Here is a 24438-nt window from a genome sequence, read left to right on the forward strand (position 1 = left end):
CCAGGATCCCAGATATGAAACACAGCGTGCTGCCGCAATGGGACCAAGCGGACTAACTGGATCGACTCAAAAGTGTTCCAAGTTCTACCCAACCTCTTCTGCACAAACCCCTTGACCAGAACCATGATAAAATCGGATCTATCTTGGGAGTTGCATTTTAAAGACGGAGACAGCGTGAAGACCAGGAGGGTTTCAGGACAGATAGCACATGAGCTGGTTAAGACTCTCCAAACAATAAAGACACGCCAAACTGCATTAGCTCATGAACTTGCAGTGTAGAATACATGGTTGTCATTTTACAAATAAAAAGATAAAAAAGATCATCCCAAAGTTAGTGCTGGGCTGACGGTCCTGTGGGTTCAGTGGCCCCCAGCTGGCCTGAGCTACACACTAGAGGCTACACTTTTATTTTGGACATTCATATGGAGGGGTAGAAGAAGTCATATACATATAACCTGGATCTAGACCACAGACCATCAAAGCTAGAAAACACTTTAATCAATTATTCATCAACAGACCAGGATCAGTACAGCTTGTTTCGTCAGCCTGCCACTGCTGTCCATTAGTAGTATAGGTGCACATTGGAAATGAGGTTCACACAAAGTAAAAAGAGGAAAAATAAACATTTAAGACACAAAACGGTTTTGATCTTGACATCATAAAGCTATGTTTAGCATTACCAAATAATGTATCGTACTGAGAATGTAAGCCAAATACTGACCAAACCAAAGGTTTATATACTGAAAGCAAATTGTATTAATATTGACACATTTCCATGTAATCCTCATCATAATTGAGATGATATTGATTTGTAGCAGAATAAATGAATACATCCATACCTTACTCTGCAGGCACATTTGAAACCACACTGTTGTTCAAGCATGTTCATAAAGATACTTAATTCATTCATAACAGAACAACAGGGTCCTTATAACGCCACTTTCAGTATCCAGTTCAATCCAGTTAAACAAAGCCAACATGTACCGCTTGGTTGCAGACCACTGCAGCTCATTTTACACTCAATAAGGCCACAATAACAAAGTGGGCAACCCTCCGATAGAAAAGTACAAAATGTGTGTCTGTAATCTCACATGGCACATAGCAAATTAGATAGGCAGCTAACCCACTCAGTTTGTCCCTTAGATTACATACATTTAAGTAAAAATAGAATTCCACCCTGACGATAATGCTATAGATTAATAATCCATAATCAGTTAGTAATGTACCTCAAACAGGCCAAAAACAGCCGTTCGTTTTATGGTATTACATGTGAGCCGGAATCGTGCTAAACAAGACGCCAGCAACCTCATTGTTGTGAAGGTAACACCAACAAGCCCCGCCCTAAAGACAAGCCCCGCCCTAAAGACAAGACACGCCCTAAAGCTAAACCCGGCCCTAAAGACAAGTCCTGCCATAAAACAGGTGGCTTTGATTCAAAGTGCAAAAAGTTTCCCTGTTCTGTTTCCTGTATCTCTTTTCCACCACATCGCTCTAAGGAGTTCAGTCAGTGGATCCACTAGGCCACTCGTCACTGATGTGCACATTCTCCCGGCTGGTCCGCAGGCGTGTTCCCTGTGTTCGGGATATCCTCCCTCTTCTGCTCTATGGGGACCTGTTAAAAAAAATACATAATTATGTTCAGTTTTGTTTTGAGGTGATGCAGTAAATACGTTTCACCACTAGGTGGCGATGGACGCTCGGTTTATGATTTCTTTTTTAGTAATTCAATGGAACCACTGTGTTTTAAAGAAAATCTATACCTCTCAGTAGAATTCTTTCTCACGGTTTAACGCCTACTAAAAGTGGCATTTCAAATGAATGTTTGTTTCATAAACAACAGAGAAAACTAAAATAAATTCAAACCAGAGCTACTGTTCCATACTGTCTCCGTGCTTTGGTTAACTGTGGGTTCTCAGGGGAGATAACCGGTGGACTGACACTGCAGCCAACTGCTCATCTGTTTCTCCTCTCACACCATCTCAATGCGATGTCCCCGTCCACCACCGCCTGTTACCCCCCCATACCCTGGGTCTCCAGCCCCACGGGGCCCCGACCGGTCCCCCACACTCATACAACATCCAACAGCCAAACCTCCACAGGACAAAGACACCTGTGTTTGTTTCAATGGATAATATGGATTCCAAAGGACAAATCAACTTACCAAAGAATTTTCCGATAACGTTTGCTTGTAAGTAAATGCAAATAATTTCATGTATGAAACAAAAAACGTGTTAGAAAGGTTGGAGCTAGCCTAGACGCCTCCGATATGGCTGACCTATACAAACAAGCTTCAAAGCGTTGTTAGTGAGTGGGCGCTGGGGGTGTGTCTGAACGACCACAGCCAGCCCGTCTGCTCCACTGATGAACTGATAATGACAGGAGCTCAGGTGGATAATGACATGCTGGGACAGGAGCTCGCAGACCGAAGACTACTGGGACTCACCGCTGTGTGTGTGTGTGTGTGTGTGTGTGTGTGTGTGTGTGTGTGTGTGTGTGTGTGTGTGTGTGTGTGTGTGTGTGTGTGTGTGTGTGTGTGTGTGTGTGTGTGTGTGTGTGTGTGTACCTGGTAGAAGAAGTGGGCCTTGTAGTTGATCCACTTCCTGACGTCGGGCCGGTCGTCCACGGACAGCGAGCGCACCGTGGCCTGAGAGGCGGCGGCGGCCGGCATGTCGAACTCCACCTCCAGGTGGCGCTGCAGCACCCGGGGCACCTCCTGGTCCGAGCCCAGCTCTAGGCGGAGGAAGAAGGTGTGCGGGTGACCCAGCGCTGAGGAAGAGGAGAGGAGGAGCAGTCGAGTTAAAACATGTTGGTGTTTCAAAGAGGGAGCATCCAAAGAAAGGCTTCATGAGCACCAGATAGAGCTGAGACAGAGCTTACATAACCAGATAGAGCTGAGATAACCAGATAGAGCTGAGACAGAGCTTACATAACCAGATAGAGCTGAGACAGAGCTGAGATAACCAGATAGAGCTGAGACAGAGCTTAGATAACCAGATAGAGCTGAGACAGAGCTTAGATAACCAGATAGAGCTGAGACAGAGCTTACATAACCAGATAGAGCTGAGATAACCAGATAGAGCTGAGACAGAGCTTAGATAACCAGATAGAGCTGAGACAGAGCTTAGATAACCAGATAGAGCTGAGACAGAGCTTACATAACCAGATAGAGCTGAGATAACCAGATAGAGCTGAGACAGAGCTTAGATAACCAGATAGAGCTGAGACAGAGCTTAGATAACCAGATAGAGCTGAGATAACCAGATAGAGCTGAGACAGAGCTTAGATAACCAGATAGAGCTGAGACAGAGCTTAGATAACCAGATAGAGCTGAGACAGAGCTTAGATAACCAGATAGAGCTGAGACAGAGCTTACATAACCAGATAGATCTGAGACAGAGCTTAGATAACCAGATAGAGCTGAGACAGAGCTTAGATAACCAGATAGAGCTGAGACAGAGCTTACATAACCAGATAGAGCTGAGATAACCAGATAGAGCTGAGACAGAGCTTAGATAACCAGATAGAGCTGAGACAGAGCTTACATAACCAGATAGAGCTGAGATAACCAGATAGAGCTGAGACAGAGCTTAGATAACCAGATAGAGCTGAGACAGAGCTGAGATAACCAGATAGAGCTGAGACAGAGCTTAGATAACCAGATAGAGCTGAGATAACCAGATAGAGCTGAGACAGCTTAGATAACCAGATAGAGCTGAGACAGAGCTGAGATAACCAGATAGAGCTGAGACAGAGCTTAGATAACCAGATAGAGCTGAGACAGAGCTTACATAACCAGATAGAGCTGAGATAACCAGATAGAGCTGAGACAGAGCTTAGATAACCAGATAGAGCTGAGATAACCAGATAGAGCTGAGACAGATCTTAGATAACCAGATAGAGCTGAGACAGCTTAGATAACCAGATAGAGCTGAGACGGAGTTTAGATAACCAGATAGAGCTGAGACAGAGCTTAGATAACCAGATAGAGCTGAGACAGAGCTTACATAACCAGATAGAGCTGAGATAACCAGATAGAGCTGAGATAACAAGATAGAGCTGAGACAGAGCTTAGATAACCAGATAGAGCTGAGATAACCAGATAGAGCTTAGATAACAAGATAGAGATTAGATAACCAAATAGAGCTGAGACAGAGCTTAGATAACCAGATAGAGCTTAGATAACCAGATAGAGCTTATATAACAAGATAGAGCTTAGATAACCAGATAGAGCTGAGATAACCAGATAGAGCTGAGACAGAGCTTAGATAACCAGATAGAGCTGAGACAGAGCTTAGATAACCAGATAGAGCTGAGACAGAGCTTAGATAACCAGACAGAGCTTAGATAACCAGATAGAGCTGAGATAACCAGATAGAGCTGAGATAACAAGATAGAGCTTAGATAACCAGATAGAGCTTAGATAACCAGATAGAGCTTGGACAACCAGATAGAGCTGAGACAGAGCTTAGATAACCAGACAGAGCTTAGATAACCAGATAGAGCTGAGACAGAGCTTAGATAACCAGATAGAGCTGAGACAGAGCTTAGATAACCAGATAGAGCTGAGACAGAGCTTAGATAACCAGATAGAGCTGAGATAGAGCTTAGATAACCAGATAGAGCTGAGATAACCAGATAGAGCTGAGATAACCAGATAGAGCTGAGACAGAGCTTAGATAACCAGATAGAGCTGAGACAGAGCTTAGATAACCAGACAGAGCTTAGATAACCAGATAGAGCTGAGACAGAGCTTAGATAACCAGATAGAGCTGAGACAGAGCTTAGATAACCAGATAGAGCTGAGACAGAGCTTACATAACCAGATAGAGCTGAGACAGAGCTTAGATAACCAGATAGAGCTGAGATAACAAGATAGAGCTTAGATAACCAGATAGAGCTGAGACAGAGCTTAGATAACCAGACAGAGCTTAGATAACCAGACAGAGCTTAGATAACCAGATAGAGCTTAGATAACCAGATAGAGCTGAGACAGACCTTAGATAACCAGATAGAGTTTAGATAACCAGATAGAGCTTAGATAACCAGATAGAGCTTAGCTAACCAGTTGGAGCTGAGATAACAAGATAGAGCTGAGACAGAGCTTACATAACCAGATAGAGCTGAGATAGAGCTTAGATAACAAGATAAATCTTAGATAACATCCAAATAGAGCTTAGATAACGAGATAGAGCTTAGATAAACAGATAGAGCTTAGATAGCATCCAAAAGGAGCTAAGATAGCATCCGAATAGAGCTAAGATAGCTTCAAAATAGAGTTTAGTCAGCAAACAAATTAAATTAAAATGTTATCCTCCCCTTGATCCATGTGTATTTGTTCATCTCTATTCTTTATTAGAGTTTGGTGTCACAAACACACAACAGACACTCCCCATGAATAGAGCGATCTAGCGTTTGCTTGTCTCCCACTGGTAAAAGGTCCATGACTCAATGTGATGCTAATGATTCACTAAGAGTGGAGGGGCAAATAAAGAAGCATATTCAAATGTAGGCTAAGTACTGTGGGGGTCAGCTTTACAGAATCTGGGATGGAAATGTGTGAATGTTACAGAACGGTGTTAATGGTTAACATTAACTTAGCATTAACTCTAGAGAAGCATTAGACTGAACAACATAGTGGACACAAAGCAGAATCATGGAGAGGGAATGAGGGCAAGAAATCTGACGAGAGCAAAACCAAAGAGAGGCTGGTAGGCAGCACTGGAGGTGTAATAATAGAAGGGCTGAATGGGGGGGGGGGCAAAGAGGGGGGGGGGCACAGAGGGCTGTGTGGCTCCTCTGGGCTGTGGGTAACTCATGGTGACAGCCGGGCATTGTGTGGTCCCAGCGGGCAGCGGTCCACCGGGCAGCACTGAGCCCTGAGGGGGGGGGGGGGGCAGACCTGAGGGGGGGGGGCAGACCTCCACAGTGAGGGGGGGGGGGGCAGACCTCTGTTAACCCAGAAACCAACGGGAGTGGGGGCCGGTCTCTCCGCAGGACCTCTTGTCGGCGTTACTCCAATAAACACGCTCTGCAGCAGGGGGCGCCATTGGCGGCCCGCGGGCCACAACCGGCCCGCCAGGCATAACGTCAGGCCCGCCACATTATTCTGATGTTAAAGGATTTTTATTTTATTTATTTTTTGGCATATATAATATCTAGCCTCATCTCTAGGGGGACACTCAGTAGACTGTAGGGGGGGGGGGGTCCAACAGACACTCAGTAGACTCTAGAGGGGGGGGTCATTAGACTCTAGAGGGGGGGGTCATTGGACTCTAGAGGGGGGGGTCATTATACTCTAGGGGGGGGGGGGGGTCATTATACTCTAGGGGGGGGGGTCATTAGACTCTAGAAGGGGGTCATTACTCTAGAGGGGGGGGTCATTATACTCTGGGGGGGTCATTAGACTCTATGGGGGGGGTCTCTAGGGGGGGGTCATTATACTCTAGGGGGGGTCATTGGACTCTAGAGAGGGGTCATTATACTCTAGGGGGGGGGCATTGGACTCTAGAGGGGGGGGGTCATTGGACTCTAGAGGGGCGGGGGGTCATTATACTCTAGGGGGGGGGTCATTGGACTCTAGAGGGGGGGGGGGTCATTATACTCTAGGGGGGGGGTAATTGGACTCTAGAGGGGCGGGGGGTCATTATACTCTAGGGGGGGGGTAATTGGACTCTAGAGGGGCGGGGGGTCATTATACTCTAGGGGGGGGGTAATTGGACTCTAGAGGGGGGGGTAATTGGACTCTAGAGGGGGGGGGGGGTCATTATACTCTAGGGGGGGGTAATTGGACTCTAGAGGGGGGGGGGGTCATTATACTCTAGGGGGGGTCATTGGACTCTAGAGGGGCGGGGGGTCATTATACTCTAGGGGGGGGTCATTGGACTCTAAAGGGGGGGGGGGTCATTATACTCTAGGGGGGGGGGTCATTGGACTCTAGAGGGGGGGGGGGGTCATTATACTCTAGGGGGGGGGTAATTGGACTCTAGAGGGGGGGGGGGGTCATTGGACTCTGGGGTTCGGGGGTCCAGTCACCTGAGTTCTTGTCGGGGAGGCGGGGGATCCTCCACACCACCGCTCTGAAGGCGGCCTCGTACTTGGCCGTGCCCAGCGTCACCCTCATGGCAGGCTCCGCCCCTGAGGGGCCGGCCCAGCCCAGCCCCGCCCCCGAGGAGCTGGCCCAGCCCAGCCCCGCCCCCTTGTTGAAGCGCGCCTTCAGGGAGCGCTCCCCCCCCACCCCCTCCCGCCGGAAGATCTTGGCCCAAATATCAGGGATGGGGTACCGGATCTATAGAGATATATACACACGTAGATATAGAGATGTAGATATACACACACGTAGATATAGAGATGTAGATATATACACACATAGATATAGAGATGTAGATATACACACGTAGATATAGAGATGTAGATATACACACGTAGATATAGAGATGTAGATATATACACACGTAGATATTGAGATGTAGATATACACACATAGATATAGAGATGTAGATATATACACACACGTAGATGTAGAGATAGATGTAGATATATAGCTGTAGATATATAAAGATATATATACATAGATCTCAGGGATGGGGTAGAAGATCTGGAGGACACGGAGATACAGAGATATAGAGATGTAGATATACATAAGATATGTACATGTCGATATTTATGGATGTATACATATACGTAGACATAGATGTAGATATTTTTATACATAGATATGTATGTAGGTAGATATTTGTACAATTAGATATTTGTACATGCAGATATACATTTATATAGTTAGAACTGTATCTATAATGAATACAGATGTGGCTCTAGATGTTTCTAACATGAATGAAAACATTAGCGTTTTCAACGCTAAAAATTAAAACGTTAATTTTTGCGATTAATTCAAAATACTGAAGGCATCATTCATTCTGTGTTATTAAATAAGTGAATATCTAATGAACCAAGGGGCGGCGCCTCACCGCCACGTCCTCACAGGGCACGGCGTTAAGCTCCTCCCCCCCGGGCGCCATCAGCAGCCAGGACTGCAGCACGACCTCCGCCCCCGCCACGGCGGCGGTGGTCCGCAGGCTGAAGGGCAGGCTCCGCCCGCAGAACGGCGTGCGGAAGCGGAGCAGCTCGAAGCGGCAGCGCGGCGGGGGCGTGAAGGTCACGGCGCGCGTGGACAGGAAGTGGGCGGAGTCGGCGTGGAGGGGGTGCAGCTCGGGGCCGTCCAGACGGATCCAGCGGGCGGTGCTGTTGGGGACGATGTCCCGGCGAGACACCAGCTCCTTCCCCTTCACCTGGGGGCGGGGTCAGGGGTCGGAGGTCAGGGGTCAGGGTTCATCAGAGGGCACATGACATCAGGGAACACACCAGCTCCTCCCCCTTCCCCTGGGGGCGGGGTCAGGGGTCATCACAGGGTACATGACATACAGTCATATTCATAGAGATAGAGTTAACATAGGTCCGGGTAGGGGGGTTAGTTAGGGTTAACCCAACCGCATTAAATTGGGTATACACTCTAACCTTAGTTAACATGAACTCCACTAGTTAACATTAGCTCCACTATTTAACATGAGCTTCACTAGTTAACATGAGCTCCACTAGTTAACATGAACTCTATAACCTTAGTTAACATGACCTCCACTAGTTATCATGAGATCCACTAGTTAACATGAGCTCCACTAGTAAACATGAACACCACTAGTTAACATGAACACCACTAGTTAACATGAACTCCACTAGCTAACATGAACTCCACTAGGAAACATGAACTCCACTAGTTAACATGAACACTATAACCTTGGTTAACATGAACTCCACTAGTTAACATGAACACTATAACCTTGGTTAACATGAACTCCACTAGTTAACATGAACACTATAACCTTGGTTAACATGAACTCCACTAGTTAACATGAACTCCACTAGTTAACATGAACTCCACTAATAAACATGAACTCCACTAGTAAACATGAACTCCACTAGTTAACATGAACTCCACTAGTAAACATGAACTCCACCAGTTAACATGAACTGCACTCATTAACATGAACACTATAACCATAATTAACATGAACACCACTATTTAACATGAACTCCTCTAGTAAACATGAACACTATAACCTTAGTTAACATGAACAACACTAGTAAACATGAACACCACTATTTAACATGAACACCACTAGTTAACATGAACACCACTAGTAAACATGAACACCACTAGTTAACATGAACTCCACTAGTAAACATGAACACTATAACCTTATTTAACATGAACACTATAACCTTAGTTAACAGGAACTCAACTAGTTAACATGAACACTATAACCTTAGCTAACATGAACACTATAACCTTAGTTAACATGAACACCACTAGTTAACATGAACACCACTAGTTAACATGAACACTCTGACCATAGTTAACATGAACACCACTAGTTAACGTGAACACCACTAGTTAACATGAACACCACTAGTTAACATATAGAACCTTAGTTAACATGAACCCTCTAACCATTACCACCCATGCTACTGACCTGGAGGTCGTTGAGCCCCAGCTGGCAGCGCGGCTGGCCTGAGACCAGCGCCAGCACGCTGACCCGGGTGATGACCAGCTGCTGCTCCACGCGCCCGCCACCCGCCGCCGCCGCCCCGTAGAACTCGTCCCTCACCTCCACGTGCATCTCCTCCTCGGAGGGCCCCGGGGGGGCGGGGGGCCCCGGGGGGGGGGGGGGGCCCCGGGGGGGCCGGGGGCCCCGGGGGGCCGGGCAGCCGCCTCAGCAGCTGCAGCAGCGAGTGTCTGCAGCTCAGGTAGTCGTGGTAACAGGGCGTGGCCAGCTTGACCAGCTGCTGTCGCAGCGGCGTGAGGACGGCGGGCAGCGGCGACAGCGCGGCGGGCAGCTTGGAGCGCCGCCGTTCCCGGTACTGCAGCAGCTCCACGCTCAGTGTGTGCACGCGGCCGGCGTCCTCGTAGCTCTGGAGGCGGGGCTCCGACAGCTGGTGCTGCGGCAGCAGGCGCAGCGACCTGAAGGGCGCGTCCAGCCCGCGCTCGTAGAAGAGCCGCAGGAAGCCGTCGTCCGACAGGCGCACGTGGATGGGCCCCCAGTGGCGCGACGACATGATGGTCTTCTTCTCCGGGATGCGGAGCAGCATAGCCCAGCCGTCCTGGGGGACCATGTGGGGAGGAAGGTAGGGCTCCTCCTCCTCCTCCTCCGGCCGCTCCAGCGCCTCCTCGCCCTCCTCCACGCCCTCGTCTCCGTCGGAGGGACCCCCACCACCGGGGCCGTCGGGGTCAGAGGGCTGCAGGCTCCGCAGGTAGTGCAGCTCGTTAGTGATGGGGCTGTCCTGGAAAAGGTCTCCTCCTCCTCCTCCTCCTCCCCCCCCTCCCCCTCCTCCTGAGTCCGAGCCGGGCTCAGGGTGGCGACCGCCTGCTGGGGACCCGTGCCCCACCTCCTGCCCGCCCCCGAAGAAGGAGCTGAAGGGGTTGAGGCTGGAGGGCTTGACGTCACTGAACGCCTCGTGGAGGAACGGGTTCCTCTTGGCGTAGGAGGCGCTGCCGTCCCCCGGAGGCTGGGCGCCAGCCGGCGGGGGGTCCCGGGGGGGCTGCGTGAGCCCGTCGTTCGGCCCCTGGTTCTGGCTCCGAGCCCGGGCGACCACGTGGTTACCGTTGCCATCCTGGAGGCCGGGAGGAGGGGACGGCCCGGGGGGAGGGAGGGGCGGCTGCGGGCCGGTGGCGTCGTCATCGAAGGTCACCCAGGAGGTCAGCCGGCCGGCCGCGTCCGACGGGCTGCTGCTCGTCTGCCGGCCGCCGGAGCTGCAGCTGAGCGAGTCCACGTCGATGCCCTCGTCTTTGGAGAATGTGCACGCGTCGGCTGAGGAAGGGAACCGGGAAAAGGAAGTGCACAGAAAACATGCTGATCATCGGCACCTCTGTGTGTGTCTGCCTCACGTGATCGCCTGGTGCAAGGACTCAATGAGCGGCTCAGTCAACGCATGAAGACACCATGAGCAGGGAGGGAACTGAGACAGGGTGGAACCCCAACAGCACTGCCAACAGTACCCGTCTGCAGAGCGTGGCAGTGGTTCTAATAACATAGATCTGTTTTGTGTTACTCTAACATAAAAAATGTAAAGGATGTGGTTGAAACCCGGCATACCGGGAAGCACCGAGCACATCTCCTTGGAACGTCAAGCCCACCAAACTGGACCCGCACGAAACACTGAACAAGCCTCATTGTGTAACAACTATTGGACCCTCATCTCATATCTGTTCTGTTCTATTCTGTTTGTTCCACTGTAGTATTCCTCAAGAAAGGGAACCCAGGAAAGGGAGGGAAGCAGTCCTGTATCCCTCGGTGCCAATCCTACACATTGTCTTTATTCATTGTCTTCATGTTGGACAGAGCGCTCCAGAGAAGTGAATGAATGCAGCAGAGTTTGTAATGAAGGCAAGTAATTGCTTTTCGGGGCGGGATACTAATTGCCCAGAGAGAAGGACAACCAAACAAAGACACAGAAGCAAAAACCTAATCCACACAGAGACACAGAGACACACACACACAGAGACACACACACACAGAAACACAAAGAGACACACACACACACACACACACACACACACACACACACACACACACACACACACACACACACACACACACACACACACACACACACACACACACACACACACACACACACCCACCTCTCCAGGGTGAATCGTAGCAATCTTTCCTTAATTAAAAAATAAATAATGGACTTGCTTGATTATTCAACCTCTTTAAAAATGAGGTTGCTCTTAAGACTTAAAAACAACATATTTTTTAAATCAGCCATGACGAATGAAAAGAGCAGGAAATAAATTGTGTTTCACGTTACATCGCATTTGAACAGAATGTGTCAGAAACAGGTAATCATATGTAACTGCTCAGAGGAGAGGGCCTCAGCCCCGGGACCGGGTCCAGTCCAGACCTGCTCATTCCTGCTCCAACAGGAGTGGGAGCACTCAGCACCTCCAGGGAATGTGGGACGCTCTAGAAGCAGTCAGCTGGCAGCCACTGAACACCGATGCGGAGTGGTGAAACCCTGACTCAACAATCAAAAATGGGCACATACACACGGGCTCAAAAGACCCCCCCACACACACACTCAAAAGACCCCCCCCACACACAAACACAAACACTCAAAAGACCCCCACAAACACACACTTGGATTTTATGGAAGCTCAGGTTTTATTATGGTTTTCTAGTTTTCCTCAACTCCCTCTTTTTCAAAATGTCTATGTAATAAATTTTTTATATATATATGTTTCCTGGCCAACAGGCCCTTTTCGTCACGCCTTCCATTTCATTCCCTAGTTTCAACCCAGATAAATGGATTCCAGCACACTCAGTGACTTCATGCGAGTCATATTTCTAACCATGTGTTAAGGAAGTGAGAAGGAAACAAACGCCCCGCCCTTGGCTATCACTTCTATGCAAACACAATAACTGAGTAACCCCCTAAACCGTGACAAGGCAGAGAGCAGCAGACATAGCTCCAGGCAGAGGTAGTGCGCTTAACGCTACAAAAGACACAAGGAGGCTAGGGCTGTGTGTGTGTGTGTGTGTGTGTGTGTGTGTGTGTGTGTGTGTGTGTGTGTGTGTGTGTGTGTGTGTGTGTGTGTGTGTGTGTGTGTGTGTGTGTGTGTGTGTGTGTGTGTGTGATTCTGACCAATCATAAGCTATCCTTCCAATATCCTAGGGCTTTGTAGGGCTTGTCTGGACCTGAAGCCGTCCCCTCGGCCTCTTACCACCCTACTTTCACATCTAAATCTATGACTTTAAATTTTCCATTGAAATGTAAACAGGAAGTTTGAGAAAAGAACAACCTAATCTTTTTCTGACCAGATCTCTATTCCTGCCCACATTATTCAGAGTTCATGAGGCAACCACATAAAGATGCTGACAGGAGGGGGTCAATTCTCCCAACTCTATATTTTTGATATTTGATATTTTTTCCAATGAACGTGCCAGTAACAATGTTTAATATTATTAATGTCGTGTCACAACTATTTATTTTCAAACCGCTGCAGATGTTGTTGATCTGATAGAACTGAAAGAAAGTATGTTTGCTATCAATTACTCTCGGACACTCCCTAGACTTATATAGTGTAATAATAATATAATATAATATAGAGCCCTCATCCAGATGCAAGGATGACAGCTGACTGCTCATAACAGAGCTGGGACATTCAAAGGCCTTGTATGAAGGGGCCTGTAATGTACAGTGTGTACGTGTTTCCTCAAGCACTGAAAGAAGAAACACAACGTTTGGTTTGGGACAGTCCTGGGAGGGTGCTGTCAAAGTGTGGATCTGGCTGCTGGATCACAGTGTGGTGACCCTGAACATATCAATGGAGACCACGGCACGCGTGTCAGTGTGTCCCCAGCAGCATGAGGGGAGCCCTGGCCAAGCCTCACGTCTTCTGGTCTCAATGCGCAGCTGGTCTGGTTCTGCTGGTAGCTGCTGCTAACCCGACGCCTCGAGGCTGGCCCCGTTGCCGCTGTGAGCTACGCGGGCAACGCCTTGAACACCCACATCCCCCCTATGGATCAATAGTAGCTGAGCTTATCTGAGAAAGAAAGAACGAGCAGTCCCTCCGGTGTCTTTTTTTTCCGTATGCCATTTGTTTAAAACATTATTAGATTATTAGAACACATTAAACCAAAAGTCTGTACCCACAGTTCTGACTCCTAGCCTTGACGTTTGTGTCTTTGACAGAATAGAAAGAGCACGGATAAATCTTGAGAACAACACACACCTGCGAGCGCACACGCACGTACACTGTGCTATCTAATCTCGTCCTCTGGGAGTCCGGTATCCACCCATCCAACATCGCCCTCGGACACAAAAGGAGAGGAAACTTCTATCGTTATCTTACTTGAAATACCCATTACTGCGTGACATTTACAGATAAAAACCCTTTGTGTCTGTCTGACCATTAATATTACGGCTGATACTGACATACTCCTAAAGTGGCAATCTCACAGAGCTGCATTACGGCCTCTTGGCAAAGATGGAGAGAAGCCATCCGCCGCCAGCCTGAAGACTGTAGCGCTAGCCTCGTTACCACGCTCTCCTGAAACCCATCTGGGATGGAGAACGCGTCACAAACTGCCCCTCTCGGGATATTAATCGATGAAGGGGAAGAGATCTTTACGAATGACACTTGACGATCTTCTAGCTTTGTGCCGTTGGTCTGAGGCTCCACCTACCGGCTCCTCTGGGCCAGGCTCCACCTACCGGCTCCTCTGGGCCAGGCTCCACCTACCGGCTCCTCTGGGCCAGGCTCCACCTACCGCTTGTGAGTGACGGCTCCTCTGGGCCAGGCTCCACCTACCGGCTCCACCTACCGGCTCCTCTGGGCCAGGCTCCACCTACCGGCTCCTCTGGGCCAGGCTCCCCCTACCGGCTCCTCTGGGCCAGGCTCCACCTACCACTTGTGAGTGACGGCTCCTCTGGGCCGGGGTCCACAGAGCTGAGGTCACAGGGCGACGCCCCACTGCTGGCCAAGCTCTGCTCCGATTGGCCGGTCCAACTGCTCTCTGAAGTGGGTGCAGTGCTCCAGAAGCTGGCCGTCGAGCAAACACTGTGGCGGGCTGCACACGCACACACACGCACACGCACACACACACACACACACTTAGAGAACGCCCAAACACAGTTGTGTATAACATCTGAAAGCTGTGGTATATTTAACTCCCTGCCTTATTTTATGTGCTTTGATTTAACAGTTTGCCCTTAACTTAGGTATGTAACGTTGGCTATTACAATACATTATACATAATACATTATACATAATGCTATGGTTGTTAAAGAACAGAAGGTCAGAGCTCCATGGCAGCATTTAACAACTGGAACTATGCCAACCATATCAATAAACACATCTCACTTCTTAAACCAAATGCAGGATTAATTTCTTTCTCCCTAGACAGCTTGCCTACTCAGAATAGGGAGGACTTTTCCGGTATTCCTGCCATCATCCATCCATCTCTTTATCCACTTTCATTTGACCCTAAATCCCCCATGTCTTGGTGTCTTTAGTTTAATCTCCAACTCCCTCTTTCTACGTCCATAAATGGACGGTTTAATAACAACGGGGACGTCCTTCTGTCGAGTCATCACATAAAAACGAGTCATCACACCGGGTCCTAAATGCCTAAAATGAAACCTTTTAATCATCAGTAGAAGCGCCTTGACTCTTATCTCTAGGAAAACAACAAGTTGAGAGCTATGAGTAACAAAGGTTAAGAGATGGACATATCCAACGTTAACTAACTGGAATGAAGCTGGGAGCGTGTGAAGCACTAGGATGTCCTGATCCCTGCTGGAGTCTTCACAAAGACAAAGCCGAACCAGGAGGTGGCCTCAAACCACGCCTTGTGTCCCAACTGGAATCTAGAAGGGCCTGCGCAATTTGTAAGGGTTCATCTAAGCTTTAAGTCCCTTGACCTTGGACAAGAACTTAAAGCTTTGTTTAGTTTATTTATTGGTAGTCTCACAAATTAGACTTTAAAGTCTGATGGCAGATAAGCTCAACTCTGGGTGACAGGGTGTTGCAGTCTTTCATTTCCTTTGATTAGACCATTTTTTGTTGATTAGTAAACACGTTATTGGCACAAAAACTTGGCAAGCCGTAGTAAATTTAATCTCCAACTCCCTCTTTCTACGTCCATAAATGGACGGTTTAATAACGACCGGGATGTCCTTCTGTCTGGCCATTATCAGGCCGTATAAAAAAACGACTTGGTCACACCGGCTCCTAAATGTCTAAAATGAAATCTTTTAATCATCAGTCGAAGCGCTGAAAAAAGGATCAAAACAACACTGTGTATGAATACACATAATCGAATCACCTCAGGAGAATATCTCCCAAACCATCAAGGGACTAAGGCTAACTCTGTCCAGTCCAGGCTCCAAGCCCCCACAACACTATAACACAGTAGGACTGGTATATCCAAGACTACTAACTTACTGGAGCCTTCATCATAAACATACTGACACATTAATTAAAGGAAAAACAATAAGAACGTGGACTTATTTCCATTGTGGTCCCTGTTGTAATCAATGGAACAAGTGCAAACGGCAGATGCAGAATCCCATTTCAAATCACGAAACAAATGCTGCTTTCAGACATACGTGTAAATCCTGATAATCTCCTGATATTCTCCTGACAGCAACATATCCTGAGATTTGTACCCTGAAATTGTCCTGAAAAAAAAATTATTATATCATAACATATAAGATGATCGTGATGAGTTCTGCCCGTTCTGCTTCCGTGCTGTCTGCGGGCAAACCAAAACAAACTAGAGTGACAGCAGCCGCACTTATCCTGCCTCTTGCGAATTTAGACCTTATGGCAGGGATGGGCAACTGGGGGCCCGCGGTCCGCATACGGCCCATGGCCTCGTTCAGTCAGGCCCGCACATAATTATAAAAAAAATAAGATGCAAATCAGAGTATCTGTTCATAGAATTCAAAGGCAAACCCATGCGTCTAGATTGCTTAGAAACTATATCAGTCATGAAAGATTTCCACTTTAGTCACCACTACAACTACTACAACTAGCCTGAAGTGAATATCATGCTTGTTGGGTTTGAGTTCATTGAGTTGTTCACTTAATGTTGGGCCACGGTTTCTCCGTTTTGTTGAGAAACCATCATCATTGAATGAGGATGTATGTGAGCCCTTTGCAATGATAAAAATACTAACCAATCATGTGGCTGTTTGAGCATGAAAATCATGAAATTAATGTATGTTGGTTCAAATAACATACCGTACATAGGTTATGATTCTGGAAGATTTTTTAGGTAGTGGCAATCCCCAAAATGCACCAGAATACAGGAAAGCATATCTGCCAAATTCAAAATGTTGTAGCTTCTCTCAGCTTACGTTTAGTTGAAGTGCGCAGTCTTGTCCTCTGATGGTTATGGTGAAAAATTTGGCCCTCTTTATCATGAAAGTTGCCCATCCCTGCCTTACGGCATATCCCTGCCCCTTGCAAGCCGACCCCCCTAAACCCAGCGTCGATTCTCCTGATGTCTGAACGACACTGATGTCCGCATATAAAGCATCAGGTGGGAATCACCCTCAGGTTCTAATCTCCTGATGTAAAAATGCTGACAAAATGCGGCGGACATGTCTGATACACATCCACTGTGAAGAAACATCCTACAGCATCAAAATACCATTTACAGTGGTACTGTTTCAAGTAGCCAGTTTGAAGAGGCTTTCGCACACAATGAGTTCACCCCCCCCCCCCCCCCCCCCCCCCCTGCAAACTATGGAAAAAAAGGCGTCATCATCCGACAAAGCACATGCACACACATACACAACTCAGCGTGTGAGCGACCTCCTGCTTCAGCGCCGACACCGTGACCAGTATTTCATTCATGCTGAAGTCATGACCATCCCCCCTCTCGTATTCAGGGGGCTCCCAGGACACCACTCTGATCTCCCACCCCACCCCAGTGGATTCCAGTTCCTGCTGGTTCTGCCACTAAACCAACGGTGTCCCGTGGACAAAGGTCCGAGGGGTCCGGGGGGTCATCGCGGGGTTTCAGATTAGGGCTGGGATATACCATTATTTTTTATCGATTAATCAAACGATTCATTTTTTCAGTCCGATTCGATTTCGATTCGATTAGCGATTATCTCCCCATTAATTGACTGATAGCAATTTATACATGTTGATTTACATATCTGAATGAAAATAACATGAATTCCTTAACATTGCAATAAAAGGTTTATTGGTGCTAGAATGGAAAGCCATCTCCATTTTGCAAATACGACATATCACAGAATCGTTTCCTTCTACATTAAAGAATTCCCATACTTTAGAGGAACGAGTGCGTGGCGCCTGGCACTTATGAAAGTCTGGGGAGCCACTCGCGTTGCTACTACGCTCCGGCGCCGCCATCTTTGTTTTGGGTTTTTCGAATCGACGCGCATTTTTCGCTATCACGTCGGTGTTCCTGTTCACACTGACTGCCCAGCAGGCTGCCGCCCCATGAAACACGCATGCCAATAATCAATGATCTCATAACAATCCCACCGATGGGCGTGAAATGACCTACAAGTGTTTGGGATGGTGTTTTGGACTTACTACGAACTATCACTTATATTAATACAGTAAGTGACGCAGTACGTTTGTTGGGTAAACTAGATGGAATGCATTCCCACGGCTAAACGGTGCATCCTAGGAAAGCATTGCAGGTCTCGTTGGTGGTTGTGAACAGTCTTGTGAAATGTGTTTTACTAGAGAACGGCAATGGAAGGCAAAGCAAGGGTTTGATAGTGTGCAAGTGCATTCAGTATTACATCTGATTCCAATGCACTTTAAATTTGGGTTAGTTAGGCCAATGCTGTGCCAGCTGACTTCAGCTGAGTGCATCAAACAGGTTGGTGTAATTATATCTATCTTATATGTCATTCAGATGCCACTATTGCTGCAGAGTTGTCTCTGCAGCAATAGTGAGAAACATAAAAAAATTGTTTTAGGGCACAAGCTTCCTTAAAGACGGCTCCCTTGCTGAAAGCCTTTCAGATGGTCACCTGTAGTGAGGCCATGAGGTGTGAGGTAAGGCTGAGTGATGTGAAAGCTTCATTAACCAGCGCACTGCAATTGTCTCCTTCATGCAGGGCACCATGTTGTGGTGTCTCATTTCTCCGGCATGCTGTACGGGGGGAGGCTGTGCCGACGGTGACGGGTGAGTGACAGGGAGGGAGGGGGGTTCGTGCCGTACCTTTTACCTGAGGTGGAGGTGGAGGGGAGGCCCAGGGGTTCTCATCAAACAGAACCCAGGCGTTCTGCGGTGCGGGCGGAGCCAAGCCAGCTGATGAAGGATCAGCAGGGGCGGAGCTAGACTCCAAGAATCCATGAGCCACTGAAAATAATGCACAATATGATCAGTTCAGACGGCTGTGAATGGCTGCTATGTGGCAAAGGAAATACATTTCCATGTTTTATTTTACAAGTTTGTAAGATAGGGTGTATTCCATGGTTAAGTTCAATTAGGGTTGTAATATGTGCATAGATGGATTGGAGGTCGAACGTTCAGTTTTGTTTACACAATTGTGTGTGTATGCCCATCGAAAGACATGACAAAAAACAGTTTAACTATACATGTATTAGTTATCAAAGCCTCGAGATACACGTCTGTGGCATGTAAATCCTGCCTGCTATTCAACAGCGTACCACAACCCCGCCTTTTAACGAGTTTAAAGAGTCTGAAGCTGCCAGAGAGGGCTCCATGGTTCTGGACATAGATGATCCCTTAGCCCAGCCTGCTCTTCATCAGACACCAGTTCAGACACCAGATCAGACACCATATCAGACACCAGATCAGACACCAGATCCGACACCAGATCCGACACCAGATCAGACACCAGTTCAGACACCAGATCAGACACCAGATCAGACACCAGATCAGACACCTGTTCAGACACCAGATCAGACACCAGATCAGACACCAGATCAGACACCTGTTCAGACACCAGTTCAGACACCAGTTCAGACACCAGATCAGACACCAGATCAGAAACCAGATCAGACACCAGTTCAGACACCAGTTCAGACACCAGATCAGACAGCAGTTCAGACACCAGATCAGACACCAGTTCAGACACCAGTTCAGACACCAGTTCAGACACCAGATCAGACACCAGTTCAGACACCAGATCAGACACCAGATCAGACACCAGATCAGACACCAGATCAGACACCTGTTGAGACACCAGATCAGACACCAGATCAGACACCAGATCAGACTAATGTTTCCTCTCCCTCTTTAAAGTAGACATCAAAATACTGGCAGCTGAAGATGCAACTGCCACCACCCGTCTCACTCCCATGGAGAAGGCCTGTGTGTGTGTTCAACATGCAGGAAGCAACGCAGGAGCCTGGAACAGGATTTGACCCCACACCTCGGCGAGTGTACGCCCGTTAGTCTTGCTTTAATGAGAAAGAAACAAGACGTTGTGTTTGAACCCACGACCTGCAGTGGATGAGGTCAACACCTTGTGTCCCTGCACCGTGTCCATCCCTAGTCGGGGTAAGTGCTTGTGTGGACCCAATAACCTGACTCCATGGTGACGTGGGGCTGGCGTTAGGGAGGCTGTACCTGCTGGGGGCTCCGTCCGGGGTCCCGAGGCGTTCTCCACGAACTCCACCCAGCCCCGCCGGTCCGGAGGACAGCCGTCGGCCGCTGTCGCCATGATCAGGCTGTGTGTGTGTGCGTGTCTGTGCGTGTGTGTGCGTGTCTGTGTGTGTGCGTGTCTGTGTGTGTGCTGGAAGTGCTTGAACACCGAATACCCACATGCTCAGCAGATTCCACTCATATCTGTGGAGGAGACAAAAGAAAAAGTACAAACTTGTTTAGGTGCACAGAAAAGTAATTAAACCGTCTCCTCTACACAACACACGCCCACAGTAAGGCTGGGTTCATAGTACGGCTGGCCCTCCAGAGCGGCATGGATGCCAATCTATTCCCGGGAAACAGATGCCAATCCATTCACTAGATTGGCACAGTGAACAGATGCCAATCTATTCACTGGTCCCCTATTCCCAGGTACTAGTGAGCAGATGCCAATCTATTCACTGGTACCCTATTCCCAGGTACTAGTGATAAGAATGGCGAAAATTGCTTCTGCTGCAATCTGGAATCCTGCTGTCAGCTGCAGCTCAAAACGCTACAAAGGTGTGGCTATTGCTGGCGCCTTCCAGCACGGAGGGAATGCTGCCCGCCAGGAGGAAGACGAGGAGGAACCAGGAGCACAGAGAGGAAGACGAAGAGGAACCAGGAGCACAGAGAGGAAGACGAGGAGGAACCAGGAGCACAGAGAGGAAGACGAGGAGGAACCAGGAGCACAGAGAGGAAGACGAGGAGGAACCAGGAGCACAGAGAGGAAGACGAAGAGGAACCAGGAGCACAGAGAGGAAGACGAGGAGGAACCAGGAGCACAGAGAGGAAGAGGAACCAGGAGCACAGAGAGGAAGACGAGGAGGAACCAGGACAACCAGAACAATATCATATTATAGCATGGTTACTATCATATGAGACGGTTACTATCATATGAGACGTTACTATCATATGAGACGGTTACTATCATGAGCCGGTTACTATCATATGAGACGTTACTATCATATGAGACGGTTACTATCATATGAGACGTTACTATCATATGAGACGGTTACTATCATTTGAGACGGTTACTATCATTTGAGACGTTACTATCATATGAGACGGTTACTATCATATGAGACGTTACTATCATATGAGACGTTACTATCATATGAGACGGTTACTATCATATGAGACGTTACTATCATATGAGACGTTACTATCATATGAGACGGTTACTATCATATGAGACGTTACTATCATATGAGACAGTTACTATCATATGAGACGTTACTATCATATGAGACGTTACTATCATATGAGACGTTACTATCATATGAGACGTTACTATCATATGAGACGGTTACTATCATATGAGACGTTACTATCATATGAGACGGTTACTATCATATGAGACGGTTACTATCATATGAGACGGTTACTATCATATGAGACGGTTACTATCATATGAGACGTTACTATCATATGAGACGGTTACTATCATATGAGACGGTTACTATCATATGAGACGTTACTATCATATGAGACGTTACTATCATATGAGACGGTTACTATCATATGAGACGTTACTATCATATGAGACGTTACTATCATATGAGACGTTACTATCATATGAGACGTTACTATCATATGAGACGTTACTATCATATGAGACGTTACTATCATATGAGACGGTTACTATCATATGAGACGTTACTATCATATGAGACGTTACTATCATATGAGACGTTACTATCATATGAGACGTTACTATCATATGAGAGGGTTACTATCATATGAGACGGTTACTATCATATGAGACGTTACTATCATATGAGACGGTTACTATCATATGAGACGGTTACTATCATGAGCCGGTTACTATCATATGAGACGGTTACTATCATATGAGACGTTACTATCATATGAGACGTTACTATCATATGAGACGTTACTATCATATGAGAGGGTTACTATCATATGAGACGTTACTATCATATGAGACGTTACTATCATATGAGACGTTACTATCATATGAGATGGTTACTATCATATGAGATGGTTACTATCATATGAGACGTTACTATGATATGAGACGTTACTATCATATGAGACAGTTACTATCATATGAGACGTTACTATCATATGAGACGTTACTATCATATGAGACGTTACTATCATATGAGACGTTACTATCATATGAGACGTTACTATCATATGAGACGGTTACTATCATATGAGACGTTACTATCATATGAGACGTTACTATCATATGAGAGGGTTACTATCATATGAGACGGTTACTATCATATGAGACGGTTACTATCATATGAGACGTTACTATCATATGAGACGGTTACTATCATATGAGACGTTACTATCATATGAGACGTTACTATCATATGAGATGGTTACTATCATATACCTCTATATTTATAGAAGTAAATGGTTTTGCATATTTTGTTCAAAAACCAAATCCAGAGTTGTGTTTAAATCAGGCAGATGATGGAGCCGTCAGATCCACACGGCGGTACATCCATGTGTAATCCACTAGACAAACGGTTGTGGCAGAGGGTGGGGGGAGATAAGAGGAAGAGCATCAGCAAGAAATTCTACAGGAAACATTTGTTCTCCAAATGGGAAGACATGCTGCCACTGTATGATAGCACACACACCGTCACACACACTGTCATGGTGTGTTCCTATAGCCACAGAGGTACCAAACGTCATATTGTCCCAAATGTGTAGAGAGGAAATAACAAGAGGGAGCGAGTGAGGAGGAGAAAATAAGTTATTTTAGTAAAACAATTCCAGGGGAGAGGAGAAAAGTGTGTAGTAGAGTTCGATGAGATAAAAAATCTCTCCCTCTCTCTCCCTCCCATTGTTACATTAGGCCTATAGATCTATTTCTTTATATTGTAGGTTAGTTCCTCTTTTATCTTACTGTCTGCCATCCTTCGAGCCCCCATCATTTCATTATAAGTTCCCCTACATTGTGAGGGTAACCCCCAAAAGTGAGTGACCCCCTGTAGATCAAGAGTTTTCCGGAACCCCCTGAGCCTGACTTCACCCTGCTGGAACTCGTGCTAGGCGCTCAGCGGAGAGCCGGCGGTCGAACCCCGTCCTGAACCCGTCCAATGACGCCATTGAACGGACAGAAAGTCAACAGCAGAACATTTTAATCGATCCCTAACTGGAGGGCGCTCCGCAGCACGTCTCTCACGCACGCGCGCACACACACACACACACACACACACACACACACACACACACACACACACACACACACACACACACACACACACACACACACACACACACACACACACACACACACACACACACACACACACACACACACACACACACACACACACACACACACACACACACACACACACACACACACACACACACACACACACACACACACACACACACACACACACACACACACACACACACAGCCAGCCTGTTTAGCAGAAAGAAGCCCAAAAAAAGTATCTCCCGGTTTAACATGAAGCGCTCTGGCACCAAAACTCTGTTCCGATCAGCGGCTCTCCGCCGCTACTGAAACAAAGTAGTGTCCACACCTGGAACTGAGAACAAAGTAGCGTCCACATACCTGGGTCAGTTGTTCGGGTTCCAGTTGCCCCTAGAGCAGCTTTTCACGGAGGATAGTTCAACTAAAGTGTAGTGCGCGCTAAGCAGACCCGATTACACACTGCGTGACTGGACAAGCTCCCACAAGCACCGCCGCTCCTACCGGCCTGGGATTGGCCAGACGGATCTCCCGGCCTGGGATTGGCCCTGGGATTGGCCAGGCGGGTCTCCCGGCCTGGGATTGGACAGGCGGCTCTCCCGGACCGGCCCGTGATTGGCCAGACGGCTCTCCCGGAATTTGCCTGTGTTTACACGACAAATAAAGAGTCATCGAGGAGCCGCTCGAGCTTCCAGCTGTTTATGAACCACGTGGGCTGTTTGGCTGGTTCAATGTGTTGTTGTTGTTGTTGTTGTGTTATTTCGTATTTTGTTTGTTTGTTTGTTAAAATAAGATCCATTACAATATATCAAGTATGCTATGAATCAAATAATGAGCTATCAGACGAAGCAAGCTTGACCATTATGACTCTGGGTTACTAGTCTATAGATGGGCTCTATAAATTGATTTATTTAGGACATTTCTTATATTCACTATCTACCCCAGTGACTGAAAAAGTTTATTCTGTCTGAAGCTCTTTTAAAATAGAGGGCGTTGATACGAATGTTTATATGCCAAAAACCTGCA

General features: G+C 47.3%; 1 protein-coding gene and 1 long non-coding RNA gene across 2 annotated transcripts; both read right to left on the reverse strand.

The window, feature by feature from the left end:
- Window positions 1–478: 478 nt before the first annotated feature.
- ston2 (stonin 2) lies at window positions 479–23900 on the reverse strand. The gene is given in 10 exon segments (XM_060052917.1): window positions 479–1612; window positions 2564–2766; window positions 7033–7285; window positions 7965–8285; window positions 9525–9713; window positions 9715–10859; window positions 14466–14627; window positions 18774–18914; window positions 20151–20369; window positions 23776–23900. Coding segments are annotated over 9 exon segments (2592 nt in total). The 5' UTR covers window positions 20245–20369; window positions 23776–23900; the 3' UTR covers window positions 479–1528.
- LOC132458323 (uncharacterized) lies at window positions 12966–14411 on the reverse strand. Its single transcript, XR_009525889.1, has 2 exons — window positions 14365–14411; window positions 12966–14267 (listed from the first exon to the last, which is right to left on the reverse strand). It is a non-coding gene; the product is annotated as an uncharacterized LOC132458323 (long non-coding RNA).
- Window positions 23901–24438: the final 538 nt, after the last annotated feature.

Source organism: Gadus macrocephalus, chromosome 5 (assembly GCF_031168955.1).
Source record: "Gadus macrocephalus chromosome 5, ASM3116895v1".
NCBI lineage: Eukaryota > Metazoa > Chordata > Actinopteri > Gadiformes > Gadidae > Gadus > Gadus macrocephalus.